At 40.0% G+C, this 21989-nt stretch overlaps 1 protein-coding gene across 4 annotated transcripts in view; it reads left to right on the top strand.

Annotated features, from left to right (window-relative positions):
• Positions 1–21989, top strand: part of NBEA (neurobeachin) — an 816600-nt gene that overhangs the window by 656257 nt on the left and 138354 nt on the right. For all 4 annotated transcript variants that reach the window (XM_065403538.1, XM_065403557.1, XM_065403547.1 and 1 more), the window contains one exon: positions 9099–9214. In XM_065403538.1, coding sequence (XP_065259610.1) covers positions 9099–9214 — 116 coding nt within the window. The remainder of the gene's footprint in view (positions 1–9098; positions 9215–21989) is intronic.

The following is a 21989-nucleotide window of genomic DNA, read 5'->3' as shown; positions in this document are numbered from 1 at the left end:
GAGGTGGAAAAAATCAAATTGGATGTCATCTTAGCATAAAGAGCCTTTTACAGCTTTGATTAAGAGTGAATATTGACTATTCCTCAGTCAGAAAGAGCCTGTGACATTTCCAAGCCTTTTCTTCCCAGGTGTTGTCTTTTTGGTGAGGTACTTATGGAGATTTTGTATCAGACAGCTTTGGAGATAATTAAGTGGAAAATGAATGGAATAAAAGAGCCTCTACCACACTTATGTAGTAACTTTTTTCCTACAAAGTGTCATAAGGATATTTAGTAAATCTATCTAGAACATGGTACCGCTCTAAAAGTTGGAATATCTTACTGTATATCAGTGGTCTGCCTGCAATCTGCACAATAAGGTATTGATCTGATGGGAATTTAATATCTTCCAAAAAGCCAGGATAGCAGATCCATATAACCATCTCCACATTTGTGATAGCATTTCCGAAAAGAGGTGTAGTTTGATCAAAGATGAATGGATTTAGCAAAACATACAGCATTAGGTTCTTCCTGTGCTACCTGAAACAAGTAGGTATGGAACCAATTTATTGTGCATAATTTATTTCAGCCCCTGCTGAAATAACTTACACTCTTTGAAATTCCTCAGATATATAGTCAATAGGGAGCTTTCTGGGTACATTTGCTTTCCTACATGTTTCAGTTGAATCAGATATGGAAAATGTAGCACTCGTGGACTTTTTGTAGATTTGTGAGAATCCCTTGGGGACTTTGGGTCAAGTCTAAAATAAATTAGTAGATTGTACTGATCTTTATTTGTAGTAGTAATATTTTATTTATTTATTTTAATTAATTAATATATTTATTTGTGTCTGATAGTACACACAGTGTCTTAGGGTTTGAGCATACACTTTACAAACTAATTATTAATCTATGTATAATTTAATATAAGTTACTAATATGTTTAATCAATTCTTCACATTGTTTCAGAAGGCTGTGTGTGGGAACACACAACAGAATGGAAATCACTTATAAAATAATCTGAGCGCTGTATGCTGCATATTTGTTAGATGTACTGTACATTGGATTCCCTGGATTTTGTAGAGAAATAAGGATATAAAAACTGGCAACAGTTTAGCAGCTGCTGTAGAGAGATGGATGCTAAGGTTTTCAAATAAGTATGCAGGTAGTTGCACAGACATTTGCATGTCTAATTTGCATTTGTAAGCACCACCATTTTTCGCAAACCACTGGTAATTTATATGCACAAGTCAGGGTAACTGTGCATTCAAATTAAGCATACAAATGCTCATTCTCTGCTTTTGTAAATTGAGTCCACTCTATATGCAGGTATGTAAATATCTCTGTGTGCAAATATATGGCTCACATTTTCAATTACTAATATTTTTGGATGCCCAACTTGACACTTTTAAAGAGGCCTGATATTCAGAAAGTGCTGAGCAACCATCCTCTGAAAATCAGCCACTTTAAAGTGTCTTAAGGTGGGCATCCAGAACTTGTGGCACATCAGATCACTAGTCACTGTTGTAAAATGTACATATCTTTATTCATAGATTGGTCAAACTTTTCAGAGCCTCCCACTTTGATTGCATATTGTTTATTTTACTTAAAAGTAACACTTAATATAATGTTTTGTTATTTTTCACTAATAAAATGTGATTGGGAAAATTGTGGATTGGACAAGAATAAGGCATATAGTAGACACTATAAAACAGGGGTTTAACACTATTTGGCAGAAAGGTGGATCTGAAACCTCAGCCACAGAAATTCATAGATTCTAGGACTGGAAGGGACCTCGAGAGGTCATCGAATCCAGTCCCCTGCCCTCATGGCAGGACCAAATACTGTCTAGACCGGGGTCGGCAACGTTCGGCACGCGGCTCCCCAGGGTAAGCACCCTGGCGGGCCGGGCCAGTTTTATTTACCTGCTGACGCGGCAGGTTCAGCCGATCGCGGCCCCCACTGGCCGCGGTTCGCCGTCCCGGGCCAATGGGGGCGGCGAGAAGCAGCGCGGGCGAGCGATGTGCTTACCCTGGCGAGCCGCGTGCCGAACGTTGTCGACCCCTGGTCTAGACCATCCCGGATAGACATTTATCTAACCTACTCTTAAATATCTCCAGAGATAGAGATTCCACAACCTCCCTAGGCAGTTTATTCCAGTGTTTAACCACGATGACAGTTAGGAACTTTTTCCTAATGTCCAACCTAAACCTCCCTTGCTGCAGTTTAAGCCCATTGCTTCTTGTTCTATCCTTAGAGGCTAAGGTGAACAAGTTTTCTCCCTCCTCCTTAGGACACCCTTTTAGATACCTGAAAACTGATGATATGTCCCCTCTCAATCTTCTCTTTTCCAAACTAAACAAACCCAATTCTTTCAGCCTTCCTTCATAGGTCATGTTCTCAAGACCTTTAATCATTCTTGTTGCTCTTCTCTGGACCCTCTCCAATTTCTCCACATCTTTGTTGAAATGCGGTGCCCAGAACTGGACACAATACTCTAGTTGAGGCCTAACCAGCGCAGAGTAGAGCAGAAAAATGACTTCTCGTGTCTTGCTCACAACACACCTGTTAATGCATCCCAGAATCATGTTTGCTTTTTTTTGCAACAGCTTCACACTGTTGACTCATATTTAGCTTGTGGTCCACTATAACCCCTAGATCCCTTTCTGCTGTACTCCTTCCTAGACCGTCTCTTCCCATTCTGTATGTGTGAAACTGATTGTTCCTTCCTAAGTGGAGCACTTTGCATTTGTCTTTGTTAAACTTCATCCTGTTTACCTCAGACCATTTCTCCAATTTGTCCAGATCATTTTGAATTATGACCCTATCCTCCAACGCAGTTGCAATCCCTCCCAGTTTGGTATAATCTGCAAACTTAATAAGCGTACTTTCTATGCCAATATCTAAGTCATTGATAAAGGTATTGAACAGAGCTGGTCCCAAAACAGACCCCTGCGGAACCCCACTTGTTATACCTTTCCAGCTGGATTGGGAACCATTAATAACTACTCTCTGAGTACGGTTATCGAGCCAGTTATGCACCCACCGTATAGTAGCCCCATATAAGTTGTATTTGCCTAGTTTATCGATAAGAATATCATGTGAGACCGTATCAAATGCCTTACTAAAGTCTAGGTATATCACATCCATCGCTTCTCCCTTATCCACAAGATTCGTTATCCTATCAAAGCAAGCTATCAGATTGGTTTGACATGATTTGTTCTTTACAAATCCATGCTGGCTATTCCCTATCACCTTACCACCTTCCAAGTGTTTGCAGATTATTTCCTTAATTACTTGCTCCATTATCTTCCCTGGCACAGAAGTTAAACTAACTGGTCTGTAGTTTCCTGGGTCCTTTTTATTTCCCTTTTTATAGATGGGCACTATATTTGCCCTTTTCCAGTCTTCTGGAATCTCTCCTGTCTCCCATGATTTTCCAAAGTTAATAGCTAGAGGCTCAGATACCTCCTCTATTAGCTGCTTGAGTATTCTAGGATGCATTTCATCAGGCCCTGGTGACTTGCAGGCATCTAACTTTTCTAAGTGATTTTTAACTTGTTCTTTTTTTATTTTATCTTCTAAACCTACCCCCTTCCCATTAGCATTCACTATGTTAGTCATTCCTTCAGACTTCTCGGTGAAGACCGAAACAAAGAAGTCATTAAGCATCTCTGCCATTTCCAAGTTTCCTGTTACTGTATCGCCCTCCTCACTGAGCAGTGGGCCTACCCTGTCCTTGGTCTTCCTCTTGCTTCTAATGTATTAATAAAAAGTCTTCTTGTTTCCCTTTATTCCCGTGGCCAGTTTGAGCTCATTTTGTGCCTTTGCCTTTCTAATCTTGCCCCTGCATTCCTGTGTTGTTTGCCTATATTCATCCTTTGAAATCTGTCCTAGTTTCCATTTTTTATATGACTCCTTTTTATTTTTTAGATCATGCAAGATCTCGTGGTTAAGCCAAGGAGGTCTTTTGCCACATTTACTATCTTTTCTACTGTCACGTTATTGATTTGAACTGGGACCATTTAGAACATGGTTGCAACCAAAGTCTTGTAGTGGCACCAAATCTTGTATAAAGGGGGTCAAATGAGGTGTCTAAGACAACTTTATGGTTTGCTGGTTATGATTATGCTGTCTACATGTGTGTATCAATTTTGTAGTTGAAGTTATGAATATTGGCTCTATACTGTCTGTATTTCAAACTTATGCTATGCTTCTGGGAGACATCCCAGACAAGTTGGTGTTAGCTCTGCCTAGCCTGCTTGATGGCCCATTAAGGACCATCAGCTATACAATTGACCCATTGAGAGAAGGCAGTACGCCTTGCAACTCAGCAAAGTATGCAGGGACTGGCCCACATGACTCCAGACTCCATTTTGCTGTAATTTTCCACAGTAAGGACAAAGAGGTGTTCTTACACCTGGAAAAGACTATAAAAGGCTGATGTCTCATCTCCATCTTGTCTTCAATCCTGCTTCTTACCTCTGGAGGGACTTTGCTACAAATGGAAGCTCTACACAAAGTACTGAATGACCCATCCCAGCTGTGGATGTATTCCAGAGACTTGATTTGAACCTGTAGTTTATTCTATCACTGCTACAAGCCCGAACCAAGAACTTTGCCATTACTGTGTGTAATTGATTCCATTTAACCAATTCTAGCTCTCATCTCTATCTTTTTCCTTTTATGAATAAACCTTTAGATTTTAGATTCTAAAGGATTGGCAACAGCGTGATTTGTGGGTAAGATCTGATTTGTATATTGACCTGGGTCTGGGGCTTGGTCCTTTGGGATCGAGAGAACCTTTTTTTTCTTTTACTGGGGTATTGGTTTTCATAACCATTCATCCCCATAACGAGTGGCACTGGTGGTGATACTGGGAAACTGGAGTGTCTAAGGGAATTGCTTGTGTGACTTATGGTTAGCCAGTGGGGTGAGACCAAAGTCCTCTTTGTCTGGCTGGTTTGGTTTGCCTTAGAGGTGGAAAAACCCCAGCCTTGGGCTGTAACTGCCCTGCTTTAAGCAATTTATCCTGAATTGGCACTCTCAGTTGGATCCCGCCAGAACCAGCATCATTACACCTACTCAGCGGAATAGCTTGCTTTTGGGCCCTTAGTGTCCCTTTGAAAAACTGCCAACTCTCCTCAGTTGTTTTTCCCCTCAGTTTTGAGTCCCATGGGACCTTACCTATCAGCTCTCTGAGCTTACCAAAATCCACCTTCCTGAAATCCATTGTCTATATTTTGCTGTACTCCCTTCTACCCTTCCTTAGAAATGTGAACTCTATGATTTCATGATCACTTTCACCCAAGCTGACTTCTCCTTTCAAATTCTCAACGAGTTCCTCCCTATTTGTTAAAATCAAGTCTAAAACAGCTTCCCCCATAGTAGCTTTTTCAACCCTCTGAAATAAAAAGTTGTCTGCAATGCAGTCCAAGAACTTATTGGATGGTCTGTGCCCCGCTGTGTTATTTTCCCAACATATATCTGGATAGTTGAAGTCCCCCATCACCACCAAATCTTGGGCTTTGGATGATTTTGTTTGTTGTTTAAAAAAAGCCTCATCCACCTCTTCCACCTGGTTAGGTGGCCTGTAGTAGACTCCTAGCATGACATCACCCTTGTTTTTTACTCCTTTTAGCCTAACCCAGAGACTCTCAACACTTCCGTCTCCTATGTCCATCTCCACCTCAGTCCAAGTGTGTACATTTTTAATATATAAGGCAACACCTCCTCTCTTTTTTCCCTGTCTATCCTTCCTGAGCAAGCTGTACCCATCCACACCAACATTCCAATCGTGTGTTATCCCACCAAGTTTCGGTGATGCCAACAATGTCATAGTTGTATTTATTTATTAGCACTTCCAGTTCTTCCTGCTTATTACCCATACTTCTCGCATTTGTATATAGGCATCTAAGATACTGATTTGATCTTGCCTCCCAGTTTTGCCCTGACCCTCCTTTCTCTCTGCCATTATGGCCCATGTTCCTTCCTATTTCCAACCCATCTCCCAGGTCTCCATGTTCCCCACTTACCTGTGGGCTTTGCTCACCTGTCCCCGTCGAACCTAGTTTAAAGCCCTCCTCACTAGGTTAGTCAGTCTGTGTCCAAATAGGGTCTTTCCCCTCCTCGAAAGGTGAACGCCATCTCTGCCTAGCAGTCCTTCCTGGAATAGCATCCCGTGGTGGAGGAAGCCAAAGCCCTCCTGGTGACACCATCTTCGCAGCCAGGCATTCACTTCCATGATGCACCTGTCTCTGCCCGGGCCCCTACCTTTGACAGGAAGAATCGAAGAGAATACCACCTGCGCTCCAAACTCCTTCACCCGTACTCCCAGAGCCCTGTAGTCGCTCTTGATCCGCTCAGTGTCACACCTTGCAGTATCATTTGTGCCCACATGGATGAGTAGCATGGGGTAGTAGTCAGTGGGCTGGATAATCCTCGACAATGCCTCCGTAACTTCTCGGATACGGGCCCCCGGCAGGCAGCATACCTCCCGAGATGAAATGTCAGGGCGACAGATGGGTGTCTCCGTCCCCCTCAGAAGAGAGTCTCCGACCACCACTACCCTACGTTTCTATTCGCAGTGGTGGCAGCAGACCTCCCAGCCTTAGGGGTACGAGGCTTCTCCTCCTCTACTGTAGGGGGTGATTCCTTCTCTCCTGTATCAAGAAGAGCATAACGGTTACCTATTACCATGGTGGGAGGGTTCGGGGCAGGGGTGGTGCACTGCCCGCTGCCAGTAGTAACCAGCTGCCAGTGTCCACCCTGAGCCATCTCCTCCTCCACCAGTGGTGTGTCAGCAGTCCTGTGTACTGGGACAGCTACCTCAGCTGTCTCCACATGGACACTGTCCAGGAATTGCTCATGGATCCGGATGCTCCTCAACCTAATAGAATAAATAATAGATGTTCTGCTGACTTGGCAGCACTGAATTTTTTGAGTTTTTTGCCTTTTGTTCCTTTAAAAGGGCAGCATACACATAAGCCTGAATACACGTTAGCTAAATTAACATCTTTAGACCTGACTGGTTCCTTTGGAGCCATTATGGACTATTATTTCAGCCATCTACAGACTGAGAAATCTCTGAGCGGGACTCTTTACAGTAGCAGAGATATTAGTGTTTGAGTCAAGAATCCATATACTAAACTGTGTCCAAAAGGGCCTAGATGTCACAAATTGTAATATAAAAGTCCCTAAGTATAAACTTATACAAACACCCATAAAGCCAGGGGCCAATATAGCTAAGGTTGAGGTCAGTACCATAAAACGGTCTATCATAAATGTGATCATACTGTATTTCTAAAAGGTATATTTTGTCAAGTAGCAATATCTTCATTTTAGAGATCTGTAAATACATAATTATATTCTTCACTTGTAAAATATATGTACACAATATTTCCATATGCCTAGTTATTAATATGGGCCTTAGAACTGTAATACCTGAGCATTTCCAAAGTATTTAAGAATAGAAATAACAATCTCATTCTTCCTTTCTAGCTTGTAGGAGACATAGCTTGCTTAGTTTATAGGATTTATTTGTTTCTGTGTGAAAGAGCATGTGTATCTGCGTATGTAAAGAACTTATTCAGGACAAATTAAGTCAAAGAAAGGAGTATTGAGTTAAATTTGAAAGTGGTGAGGTACACAGACACTCTTTTGTAGGAGTAAGTTCCAGAGACTTGGTCAAGCTGCTGTGAAAGTTCTGTTTCCTGCACTCTCAAATCTCCTCCTTTTAGTCAACAATTTTTATTTTTCTGTTGAAATGTAGCTGTTGTGGACGTTCATGCTCATGGAGCACAAAGCGATCTCTTAGACAGCTAGCATTATTCCTATGGAGGGACAGAGATTTCAGACTTGACTATTAACGGTGGCAACCTGTATGTGTTGCTAAGCTGATGGTCTGCTATGTTTTATACCATTTAGAGTATGTGTCTCCACTAGGAGCTGGGGTGTGATTCCCAGCTTGAGGAGACATATGTGCACTAGCTCCCATCGAGCTAGTGCACTAAAAATAGTGTAGCTGCAGTAGCACATGCAGCAGCAGGAGGGAGTAGCAGCTCTGAGTACAAACCTGTCCAGACCCCGTGAGTATGTTCTTGGATGGCTAGCCCAAGCTGCTGCCTTTGCTACCATGGCTACACTACAATTTTTGGCAATGAGTGCTAGCATATTTCTCCTGGCGGTGGAAACCACACCAGAGTTTTGACTATAGACATACCAACAGAGCTTTATGAGGTGTAGCTTCATTACTAGATAGGAATCTCAGTAATAAAGTCTGGAAGTCATAAATATGGGGGTTATTATGGCTGTGTATTGGAGCTAAAATGTATACTTTGGTAACTCTGTTTGGGACAGTGACTGTGTCTAACTCTGTCTGTACAATGTGTTGTATAATAGGGCTCTGAACCTGAATTGGGCTGTGGATGCTACCACAGCATAAAAGTTTAATAATAATAATAATAATAATAATAAATAATAACAATAAATTAATAAATGCTTGCCCTGAATTCAATTCTCAGGCTTTGCAAGCAAACACCACTCTTAATTTTGAATTCGGTTAACTCCAACAGCTAAAAGGAATAATTCCTGCCTTCTTCCACAGCCCCCTCTTTTCTTTCCTCAACAAACCCTGCCCCCATTACAGTAAATATAAGATAAAGACTCTGGTGCTCTTGGAGCTTGTTGGGGTTGAAAGCAGGGATAGGCAGGCTTCAGGGAGGGGATTCACTAACTTCATTGGTGTGTAAATATCCTCCATCTGTGGTTCTGGAATATATTGCACTCCAAGCCATCTTTCATTCACCTTAATGTATTTATCCTCAAAATAACCCTGTGATATATGGAAATAGTATTATCCTATTTTAAAACTGGAAAACCAAGGCTCAGAGGGTTTAGCATTTTTAGCAATGCTATAGCACTGCTAAAATAAAATATATAGAGATTTTTATATAATAAATATTCATTGTTCAAATAAGAGTGGTAGTGTTTTGTTGACTTCATTAAACAAAATAAAAAGGCTTTGAGACACTGTCAAGTAAATCCTACCAATAAGTTTGCTCTGTATTTTAAAATTTAACGAGTCTCTTAAAATAAACATTCTTTACATTTAATTCCCAGGAGAATATCTCTGGCAACTCCCAGACAGCTTTATAAGTCCTCCAACATGACTCAGCGCTGGCAGCGACGGGAGATTTCTAACTTTGAATACTTGATGTTCCTCAATACTATAGCAGGTAAGGTTCTAACTCTTTAATCCCTCATAATATGTTTATGTTTGTCAAAATCTTGAGTACCGTGACTTGATAGAATATATTTATCCCTCTGGAATTCAGCTGCAGTTTTATGATAGATTCTGAAACACTCACATTAAATTTTATCAGAAAATGCACAACCTATCACTGAGGGTTTAGATTCATTTATTGTTGTGAAGGTTGTTCCTTGCTCTGCTTCTGCCATTTCCTCTGCTGACAGCTTTGTCTGAAGCTTTATTAGAGTCAACAAACCATTGCCAGAGAGTGTCTGGAAATAATAATGGGAAAATGTAATTTCGCTACTTCGTCATTCTCAGCAACAGCAACTAGACAGCAGAATAACAACAGTATTCCGCCTAGTACAGTTGTCACCTGGATTGTGGTATGATTAGTTTACAGCATCTTTTCTCTTTTAGTTCTTTGTACTGAATTATAATATCAGATTAGGTATTTAAAATGAGAAATAACTTCCATAGCCATTCTTTATTAGTAAAATAAGAGTTTTTCTGGCATTTGTCACTAATTAAACAGTAATTGTGGCAATCCCACTTCCATCTTCCTGTTTTCTATATATTGGTAACAGGAGTGATTTGAAAAGTAAAAAAGATGCAGCTTTCTGAATGATATACAAAAAATGTACCGAACATTGGTCATTGTTATTTCTCCAGCAGCATATCATATAAATTGCTCATGAATCTCACCATAGGGAAACTTTCTCATGTATCCCACAGCAATGAGCTCTAATTGGGAATAAAATTAACTCCACCGAGCATATCAACATCACTTTGTACTCCAGTGTTGCAGTTGACACACCGCTTGACTTAGTTTTCATTTTCATGCTTGAGATGGTCCTCCCTAATATGTTCCTCAGGCCAGAGAGCTGAAGGAACTCATGTATCTAAAACCAGGTTTAACACCTCACCTGTTCATTTCCTCTGACTAGAACTGGGTGAATTTTTTCACACCAATAATCTATTTGCCAAAAAAATGCCGACCAAAACCATTCACAAATCCAACATGAATTCACCAAATAATTTTGGCTCCAAAATTTTTTTTTTGGGGGGGGAGGGCTAGATTCACAAGGAGATGTAGGCACCATTCACAAAATCACTGGAGAAGAAGGAGGAAAATATGGTGGTTATACTGTGTGCCCCTTTTGCCCAATAGTTCAGTGATTAGAGCACTTATCCGGGAATCCCAGGATCAAATCCCAGTTCTGCCAGACGTGAGGCAAAGACTAGAACCTAGATCTTCCACCTTCTAAGTGAATGCCCTAACTGCTAGGCTATAGGAAGATATTATGGAGTAGGTCTCAATCTTTCCTGTTGAAACTTTTCCACTTTCTTTGTATAAATAATTAAATATTAACTGGAGTAGGGAATGGAACCTGTGTCTCCCCTTTCTCAGGTGGGTGCCCTAATCACCAGGCTCTAGTGTCATTCTGTCAGTCTCTCTATGATTCAATAAATATTAAAATATATACACAAAGTACACCAGCTTCAATAGAAGAGAGTGAGGGGCCCCTGTGACCTATTGAAGTGTTATCATGATATAGCTGGAAAACCGAGACACAGAGTGTAAGTAACTTGCCCTGTGCCATGCAAGAAGGTCTGTTGTAGAACTGGGAATCTAACCCAGATATCCTGAGTCCTAGTCCAGTGCATTAACCACAAAACCATCCTTCCTCCATAATTTCCTTCTTATGTTTTTAGTATCACTCTGTCAACAGCTTTTGTAAATAACATCTGTTTCTAGCCCCTTTGGATCATAGAATCATAGGACTGGAAGGGACCTTGAGAGGTCAACTAGTCCAGTCCCCTGCATTCATGACAGGACTAAGTATTATCTAGACCATTCCTGACAGGTGTTTGTCTAACCTGCTCTTAAAAATCTCCAATGATGGAGATTCCACAACCGCCCTAGACAATTTATTCCAGTGCTTAACCACCCTGACAGTTAGGAAGTTTTTTCCTAATGTCCAAACTAAACCTCCCTTGCTGCAATTTAAGCTCATTGCTTCTTGTCTTATCCTCAGAGGTTAAAAAGAACAATTGTTCTCTCTCTTCCTTGTAACAACCTTTTACGTACTTGAAAACTGTTATTATGGCCTCTCTCAGTCTTCTCTTTTCCAGACTAAACAAACCCAGTTTTTTCAATCTTCCCTCATAGGTCAAGTTTTCTAGACCTTTAATCATTTTTGTTGCTCTTCTCTGGACTCTCTCCAATTTGTCCACATCCTTCGTGAAATGTGGTGCCCAGAACTGGTCACAATATTCCAGTTGAGGCCTAATCAGTGCAGAGTAGAGCGGAAGAAGCACTTCTCGTGTTTTGCTTACAACACTCCTGCTAACACATCCCAGAATGATGTTCACTTTTTCTGCAACAGCGTTACACCATTGACTCAGACTTAGCTTGTGGTCCACTATGACCCACAGATCCCTTTCCGCAGTACTCCTTCCTAGGCAAAAACAATGAGGAATCTGGTGGCACCTTGAAGACTAACAGATTTATTTGGGCATAAGCTTTTCTGGGTAAAAAAACCCACTTCTTCAGATGCATGGAGTGAAAATTACAGATACAGGCATAAATATATATTGGCACATGAAGAGAAGGGAGTTACCTTACAATTGGAGAACCAATGTTGAAGGCCAATTCAGTCAGGGTGGATGTGGTCCACTCCCAATAATTGATGAGGAGGTGTCAATACCAAGAGAGGGAAAATTGCTTTTGTAGTGAGCCAATCTCCCTGGACATTCAATAACAGATTTAAAAGTAGCCATTCTTCAACAAAAAAAACTTCAAAAACAGACTTCAAAGAGAAACTGCAGAGCTACAATTTATTTGCAAACTTAACACCATCAATTTGGGCTTGAATAGGGACTGGGAGTGGTTGGCTCACTACAAAAGCAATTTTCCCTCTCTTGGTATTAACACCTCCTCATCAATTATTGGGAGTGGACCACATCCACCCCTGAATTGGCCTTCAACATTGGTTCTCCACTTGTAAGGTAACTCCCTTCTCTCCATGTGCCAATATATATTTATGCCTGTATGTGTAATTTTCACTCAATGCATCTGAAGAAGTGGATTTTTTTACCCACAAAAGCTTATGCCCAAATAAATCTGTTAGGCTTTGTCTTCACTACCCGCTGATCCGGCGGGTAGCAATCGGTCTATCGGGGATCGACTTACCGCGTCTAGTGAAGACGCGGTAAAATCGATCCCTGATCGCTCTGCCGTCGACTCTGGAAATCCACCTCGGCAAGAGGCGGCAGCGGAGTCGGCGGCAGCGCGGCAGCGGTCGACTTTCCCGCGTCCTCACCGCCAGGTAAGCCGACCTAAAATACGCAACTTCAGCTACGGTATTCACGTAGCTGAAGTTGCGTATCTTAGGTCGGACCCCCGCTGCAGTGTAGACCTAGCCTTAGTCTTTAAGGTGCCACCGGACTCCTCATTGTTTTTGTGGATACAGACTAACATGGCTACCCCTCTGATACTTGCTTCCTAGGCAGTCATTTCCCATTTTGTGTGTGTCCAACTGACTGTTCCTTCCTAAATGGAGTACTTTGCATTTGTCCTTATTGAATTTCATCCTATTTACTTCAGCCCATTTCTCCAGTTTGTCCAGATCATTTTGAATTTTAATCCTATCCTCCAAAGCACTTGTAACCCCTCCAAGCTTGGTATCATCTGCAGACTTTATAAGTGTACTCTCCATGCCATTATCTAAATTATTGATGAAAATATTGAACAGAACTGGACCCAGAACTGATCCCTGCGGGACCCCACTCGTTATGTCCTTCCAGCATGACTGTGAACCACTGATAACTACTCTCTGGGAACGGTTTTCCAACCGGTTTTGCACCCACCTTATAGTAGCTCCATCTAGGTTGCATTTCCCTAGTTTGTTTATGAGAAGGTCATGCGAGATGGAATCAAAAGCTTTACTAAAGTCAAGATATACCATGTCTACCGCTTCCCCCACATCCACAAGGCTTGTTACCCTGTCAAAGAATGATAGTGGACACACTCCAAAGCTCCTTTTTAAAGCATATTCTTGATAAATCACTGTACATTATTAATCAGTTTTGAAATGCCCACTCATTTATGCTTACAGATATCACCAACACATCCAGACTTGGAAGACATGATTATGTCTGAAGTGGTATAGAAATCACAGTGATACTTATACTGACAGTTGTCTCCCTCAGTAGACAAGCTCCAAACTTCAAAGACCTCTTTAAAGTATCCCAAGGGTTTCCAGTAAAGTTGTTATTTAACCTGTAGTTAAAGACTACCTCAGCTAGACAGGCTTTTTTTATTAGTCATTTGGGTGGGGACTTAAGGAAGGTTTCTCTGTAATTGGTTTCACATCATTCAACTCCCTTGTAACAGTGTGGCCCTACATTTACACTCTAGATACCCAGCTGCTACTGAATGCAAGATTTGAAGAAATACTGGTTTGTTTTTCTTATTTTTGCTTGTCTGTGTGCTTCTGTTATCTTCTTCTTTCCTTTTTTTGAACACAGAATTGATCGCTACTTTGATGGTGTCTTTTTGTGATGTGACACACCTGTACTCACCCAGCTGTGAACTCATCACATTTCTGAAAGCTTGCAAATTCTGTCTGCCTCAGGCTATGTCTACACTACACAGCTTTTAGTGACATGGCTGTGTCTCTTCAACCATGCCACTAAAAGTCATGCGCCGTTTGTCGGCTCTCCTGCAGACAAAAAACGTCCACCCCCAACTAGTGGAGTTTGCGTTGTCAGCAGAAGAGCGCTCCTGCCGACAATGCACTGTTCACACTGGTGCTTGTTGCAGCAAAACTTTTGTCTTTCAGGGTGGGGGGAGGGGTTAACACCTCTGAAAGACAAAAGTTTTTTCGTTCAATTGCCAGTGTAGACATAGCCTCACAATCTCACTGTGCAGTAGATGCAGTGCTTCTTGTCTAACCAAATGTTTCCCACATTTTGATGATTAATATCCAACTTTAATTAAGCCTTTCTGTAATAGACATTCAAACTAAAATTTAGATAAGGGATGTTTCATCCGCATGTAATATTGCCTAACCTGTGTAAAGATCTTGGTCTTCAGAAGAAGATAAGCTATGTTCCCTGATCCTTTTGGTCAATCTTAGATTGACTAATGTATTTCTTAACTCTCTCACCCTTGCTGATGACGTCTTGATGCCACACATGTTAACACAATTTGTATTTTTCACGTGGGGAGCCAATGTGCTGATTAGTAAAGGATTCAAAGAAGACCATAATGCATGTTATGTTAAATGAGTTCCCTTCATTAGCTCCTGTGCACACTACCCAGAGTAGGATGTGAATAGGGTGTTAAGCAATTAATGTTTGAGGAGCTTTCCCGTTTCATGCAGCACATTAATTAAAGCTGCTCCTTCTCTGAAACCTGTCTGCATTGCTTGGAACTACTACCAGAGTCTTCCTTAATGATCTACAAATTCTCTAATCACTTTTCACTTTTCCAAGTTGGGTAATGTTAGCCTTTGTGCTGTGCTGGAAATGTAGTACCACCATACCGTCTCCTAACGCGCCCTCCCACCCCCCCAAAGGTACCTAAGAAAAGGCCAGATCCTTCCTACTAGTGTTTTCTTTGTTGAAAATGGCTCATTCCAGCCTTCATACACTGTAGTCCTATCACCTCTTATAGTCCTATAACTCTTGCGACATGATAAATCTTCTTAATCTCTTCTATAACAGCTGTCAAATGGTGCAAAATTATTATGAAATAGGCGCGGCCTTCCATGCAAAGTACATATGAAAAACCACAAATGCATCTGCATCATTGTGAAATCATGTTTATCTTGCTTTCTTACATTTTGAAAGTTCATTTAGTAAGTAGCAAAACTGTTAATTTACAGAATACATTTCAGTTCCAAAAGCTGTTATATTCTCTGCCTTCTCTTCTGCTGCTCATAGAATGTTCTCAATGTTTTGTCTTGAAAGAGAGAATAAAATTTATCTTTGACAGCCTAATCAACTGCTCAGTTCAAAAAGAAACTATAGACTTAAAAACATGTGGGAATGCTCTTGCCTACAAAACATTTTCTCTACATTGAAAACAGTAGAGATGATAACTGTCCAAATGCACAAGGTTCAAGCAAAAGGTATAGCCAATGCTGGCAGGAGAGCACCTTCAACAAGCTCTGTGAGTCAGTCAATTAAAACAAAATGTGATGTGTGCAATTTCATAGGCAACTTTGGAACATTTAATATAATTATAAAATCTTGTGGTAAAGATGATGTCTTGCTAAATAGAGACATTGCATATTTTATTTGCTTTCTCTCTGAAAGTGTGATTTCTAACACTCTCTTTTACTTTTAGATTTATAGTCCTTCACAGTGGAAACAAATATGAAATATTTGTTTTAAAGGTGTAAGCTTTTTTACCCAGAATGTTCATGCAGACAGTGATGGGCTAGTTTTAGACCATTAGCTGTTTGTTTAAATGGCACCATCCTGTTTAATATCCTCATCTTTAACCACTGAGAGATATACCCCCCATTAAATCTTTTTTTCTGTCACTGTGCATCTGCTAACTGACTTGTTCATTTCATCTGAGTCACACGTTAGCCACTTAAGTAGCATGGATGTTTGCCAAATTGTATCCTGGTAAATAGTTCACAGCTCTTTTGGTTATATTTCCTCTTCTCACAAACAATAGATTTCAACTAGCAAGTATTTTTCTTACTTCTTTTGTCCACTCTTTTGTAGCTTATCCTTCTTCCTGCCATTATACCAATTTTGGCATCTAGCACTTTATGAAACCATAAGAAATCATCCACATGTTCTCATATTATCCTTCATTGCAATAATTCAAACACAGTAGCCTTGGGAACTGCTGGATACATTCACCAGTGGGATTTCTGACACAAACCCATTTCCTTTCTCTTGACATCTGTGACTCTGCCTTTTACATAAGATCTCCTTTGCCCACTTGTAATACTGTTAGCTTTGGATAATTGGTTGCTGTCTCTGCAACAGAATCACTGAACCAAACACCAAAATCTACGACTTGATCCTCAACACTCTCCCTGATGAAACAATATGCCTGTCTTCACATTCTCAGTTCCTAGCTATTGCATAATTTCCTTATCAATCCTTCATATACTGATTACTTTTCGTTGAAACGCCTTCATTGTGCCACTTTATTTCTTATCTGTAAGTCTGCCTATCACCTCCTCTGAAACACTGTCCACTTTCATCTTTAACTCTGCTTCTCTTACAATCTTTACTCAGACCTTAATCACTGTCTGTGTCAACTATTGTAGCTCTCTCTTCCTAAATCACTGTTCTCTAAGCCTAAGTGGTCCAGAGCACTCACATTCAAGGACACATGATTTCCATAACTTTCTCTGGCTTCCTGTCCCTCTGGAAATTCAATTCAAAATTGCCCTCTTCATTTTCTAAAATCTCCAACGTCTTGTTTCAACCTGTCTTTGTAACCTCCAAGCCGCCTATTTTCTTGCCTTTTTATTCATTTTTAAGGTCTTCACCTCTTCCCTGCCCCCTCTTCTGACTTGAGCATATTTCATCATGCTTACAGCTCTAGGGGTTTTTTTGGTTTTTTTAAGGGAGTTTGGATTTTTTTTCTCCAAAGGTAAACACTGCACTCTGCTATTTATCAATCAGTCTCAGTTTTATACGTGCCCCTGGTTTTTGTCCTAGTTTTGTAGACATAAGCCTTCCTGGTCAAACTCCCTCCAACCCCTTCTCAAGGATTCCTTAGTTTTGAAGGAGTAGTAACTATGCTAATTGACTTGGTGTTCTTTCTCCAGATTCACAGGAAAAAAGGCCTTATGATATATTAACAGAATGTGTGTAAACTGACCACTCTAGATGACACACACACACACACACACACAAAAAAGTCTTTTCTTACTATTCTCACTTGGTAAGAATATAGGTGGGAGAACCTTTCAAATAATGAAAAAAAATAAGATACAAGAATCAGAATTGGGGAGAGAGTGTTATAACTACAAATCTGTGCTGTGGTCTCTCTGTGGTGCCCAGGTTTTAACGTGTTAAATTTGAAATCTAATCCCCAGACTTTTAACTGATTTTTGCTTTTTTTAAGGTATGTAAATTACCGTACATTTAAAAAAAAAAATTCCTGTATGCCATGGCTTCTAACAAATATGGGGAGTACTTATGTACAGAGTTCCTTTTAAATGATTTCCTGTAAAGACTGGGGATTATTCTTTTTTGAAGGTTTGTGGGGGGAAATGGTACATCCAGGTAATGAATGTAGACCAACTTCTACCCCCTTCCTCTTTTTTCTCCTGTTTAGCATTTTCCACTTTTTTACCCTGTGATGTACAAGCCCTCACTGGTTAATTATGTATATATTTAGCTACTGCATGTGTTGGGCTTATTATTGTCATCTAATTAGATGTAACTCGAACTGCTTGCTTCTAGAAAAATCATTAAAAATTCTTTCCTAATGACCTAGAGATGACAAAATGTCTGTAAAGTGTGAAGAAGCAGACAAGCACAGGAACATCGCTCTTAAAGAGTGTTAATCCAGATGCTGCAATCATCTAATTAAACAATATTTTGCTGTCATTAACATTTTCACCACGGAATTGCAGTTATAATTTCTTTGTCAGCTGTCTCTAGATCACTTTACCTTCAAAACTAAAGTGCCATATAAAAACATTAAATTGGATGGTTTAATTAAAAAGTTTTTTTTAATAAAGAAACATATCCAGTATTTCTGAGATCTCATTTACTGTACCTCAGTTTTATTGTTCAAGTAGATTAGTGTCATAGGCTTGCAATATTTAATATTCAGTCTTTAACATTAATCTCTAAAAGCTTAGCTGGTGAAAAATCTGCAACTGCTGAAAAGGTACAATGTCTACCAAAAGCAGTACAGGTTTATGTTTTATAATTATTCAACAAAACAGTGGCAATTCTTATGTACAAACACCAAACAAGTGGTGGTATGATGAAATATTGTCTGCTCTTTATAGTCAGTAAATGATAATAGCAGGATCAAAATCAATCAGGAGACTGTTCCTTGTGGAGTTGAGTGATATTTATGCATGTTTAGAATTATGGATATATAATCCCATAATATCACTAAATCACTGTTGTCCATCCAGATATCCATAAATACAGTACCCTATAACATCTTGTACATACTATGTCTACAGTCACAATGTATATTAACATTCATTTATCCAATTTATTTTATATGTTAATAGTATAAAATTGTTGAATGAGTATTGAATAACCTTTTATAAATAACATTTATACCAGCCATGGTTAGTGTTTATATAGTATTTTATATATTCAACTACTTTACAAATATTAACTAATTAATACAACACACCCCAGAGAGGGTGAGACAGAAATATTATCCTCCCTGTTTTACAGATCAGAAACAAACAAAAAAAGATTAAGTGGCTTGCCCAAAACCACACGGCAAGTCATAACCCAGGTCTCCTGATTTACGATTCTTTTCTTAATCCACTAGGCCATACTACCTCTCAGTGAATATGTATAAATAAATGTTAGAATAAATTATATGAGTGATTTATGGATTCAGTAGTTAAATTATTTTATTTTAAATATTTTATCATTTATTGTAGTCTTGCTCCTTGAGTTGCTTTATGGATGGCATAATTATACTCCTCTTCATTTATGAAAGAACAACCCGTACAGTAGTGTTGAAGTACAGAGAGTTCAGAGGAAAGCAGGGAGAAAGATTCCTGTGATGGCCCAACATCAGGCTCAAACTGCTAACTATTTCATGCAAGTAGTCCCATTGGCTTCAATCAAGATTATGATATGGGAATACAACATCAGCACATTTATTTTAAAATAATAAAATTCTTTGCAGTTCTACAGCACCTTTCTTTTAAAACTATAACTTGTTTCCAAAAAGAACTGGATAAGTTCATGGAGGATAGGTCCATCAATGGCAACCCCATTCTCTGAGTGCCCCTTGCCTCTGTTTACTTTGCCAAAAGCTAGGAGTGGACAATAGGAGATGGATCTCTCAATGATTGCCTGTTCTTTTCATTCCCTCCGAAGCACCTGGCACCAGCCACTGTTGGAAGACAGGATACTGGGCTAGATGGACCATTGGTCTGACCCAGTATGGCCACTCTTATGTTCCTATGTTCTCATTTGAGGATCTCCAAGAGCTTTACAAATATTAATTAATTAAACCCTTTTAGGGAGGGGAAATTAATATCCCATTTTACAAATGTGGAAAATGAGGGCACAGTAAAGTCAAGCAACTATACCAGGGTGTTGCTTCAAAACTTTGGCAAAGGCAGGGAGGAAAAACTAAAACTATTAATACTCACTCCTGTGCTTTAGCCACTGAGCACCTTTCCCCTCTCTCCTTTATGCTGATAATTCTTGTATGCTCCTTGAATCATATGTTTGATAAATGTTCATCTGCTCTAGGAGTCTTATCAGAGCATATATTCACTGATGTAGTAATTGTTGAGATTATGTGAGAACTATATTTGTATTTATTTCCTCTTTATTTGTACATTGCACATATATAGGCATTAGATCAATTTTCCTTTCCAATTTCTATTTGTAGCTAAATTAATTTTATATTTTCTGATATAACACTGATTTATTAAAAGTACAAAATAACACAAAACTGTTAATACCTACTTTTATTGGTATCAGTGAGACTGTATGTAAAAATAGAGAAATGCTTGTTGTTCATCAACATTCATTGAAAAAATAGGGTGTTTGTGGAGCAATGAAAGTTTTATATTTCACTAAAGCAGACATGATTTTTCTGTGGGACTGCCCAGAACAAGGAAGCCTGTGTTTCCCTGTGCTGGTTTTTGTATCCCAGGAATCTGTCCAGAATCTGGAAGGAAGCAGTTAGTGAGACAGGGCTGTAAATCTGCAGCAGGACTGGGGATTGTTAATGTAGGTTATTTCAGTCTGTTAATTTAATACATACATACACACACGTGTATTTATTACATGATTTTTTTTAAAGAATCATGTTGCATATTATGTGATTCTCAGTAAGTCAATATGGGAGCTGGTGCAGGATTAAGAGACTTGTTTTTTTTAATGTTTCATATAATTGAGGGTTTTCTTACTACTACTAGCTGCTAGTTGACATGGATATAAGGTTCTTTCATATTTACCATCTTCTAGTTGGCAATTCATTCAGAATTTCCAATTGATTGATTTTAACTGCAAATTATTGTTATAAATTGGATCTACAAATTGCTTTTGCTAATTTGAACTGCTTACTTGTGGTAATGGGGATTTGTTTCTTAGATTTGGGGGAGATGCTTTGGGGCTAGAGTAAAGTTCAGTCTTTTTGAGGAGATTTTTAATCTTGACAATAGTTAGGAAGTAACATTAAAACAAATTCCACCCACCCATCTCAACGGATGGGAAACTTGATAGGGCTGGTGGTGACTGAGACAGCTCCAGATGATGGGAGGAGGAGAATACATGCTGGGGAGATGCAGGGGTATTCCCTCTTCCTCCTGAATCTCTAGCTAATCATTGACCAGCTGTGGGAGAAAGGGAGCAGATTGGCTCCTCTCCTTTCGTTAGTTTAAACCCTAATCCTGGCCATGTGGAGTCTCTCTTTGCTCTGTTTCAGCAACCGTTCTCCCTCAGCATCCTGGAGGTGCAGTTAAGTTAAATAGGAATAAAGATTTAGTAATTTGTGGTAGCAGCGTTAGTTCGTCGCAACTTGTGGTCAGTTTCCAGTGTGGTTTAAATGATTCGCAAAAGTAAAAGACCTAGGATTTTTTCTGTTGGGCCTTGTGCTCATGGATTATGGGGAAACCTTGATCTTCACAAGATGAGGTCCCCCTTTAATACCCTCTGTCCCACTTGTGAGATTGGGGGTGAGGGTGGTAGGTCTCAGATGAGTGAGTTGAGTCCTGGGATAGGCAGACGAGAAGCTATCCTGAATTATGGATTATATGATAGGAGCCCTATAACCCCCACACTGGAACCACTTAAAGTGCCTGGTGTGTGAGAGTATGTGTGACAGGAAGGATAGGGCTCCTCCCCTACATTAAGTTTAATGAAGTTGTGGGCTGCTGCTTAAAATCCATTCCTGTGTCTGTTCTCATTTGCCACTGTGCCCAGATCAACATTATTGTAATAGAAGTTTGGTTGATATCTTGGGTTACAACACACTCATGCACACCTATACATACCCACCCTCCCTCCCTCCTTCCATTCAATGCTTTAGATTAAACTACAGCGTATGGTATTGACATTACTTTGTGTATGTAGTCCAGATAGTTCTCCACAATGTTCTTCCATGATTTTAAGTCCAACGTGTAGAGGATAATATATAATTTATTAAGGCTCAAATCACGAGCCTAATACCCAGCCTGAGTAGATGGGCTGGATGCTGGACATATACTGGGGGCAAGGAGTGGAGCGCAGTTGTCCCTGAATTGAGAAGCAAGCACAGAGCTGCCTTGCAGAAGCTACTTAAGCCTGCAGGCTGCAGGAGCCTCCATGAGGCTTATCTTCCCAGTGGTGGGAAGATAAGAGAATCTGCATAGTAGCAGATCCTCCTAGCTCCTTGCGGATCTCCTACTCCCTTTGCACTACTATGTTAAAAAACTCATTAGAACAGGGCTTCATGCTGGGCAGGCAGTGTGCCAGACTTACCTCCAGTCCCATTCCTACCACTGCAGTGGAATTTCACCTGTTTCTCAGGAAAGGCACCCTCCACCATCGTGGGAGATGGAGTGCAATTA

The sequence above is a fragment of the Emys orbicularis genome, chromosome 1 (assembly GCF_028017835.1).
Source record: "Emys orbicularis isolate rEmyOrb1 chromosome 1, rEmyOrb1.hap1, whole genome shotgun sequence".
Taxonomy (NCBI): Eukaryota; Metazoa; Chordata; order Testudines; family Emydidae; genus Emys; species Emys orbicularis.
Note: the sequence above shows the minus strand (reverse complement) of the source record. Positions and strands in the feature narration are given on the sequence as shown.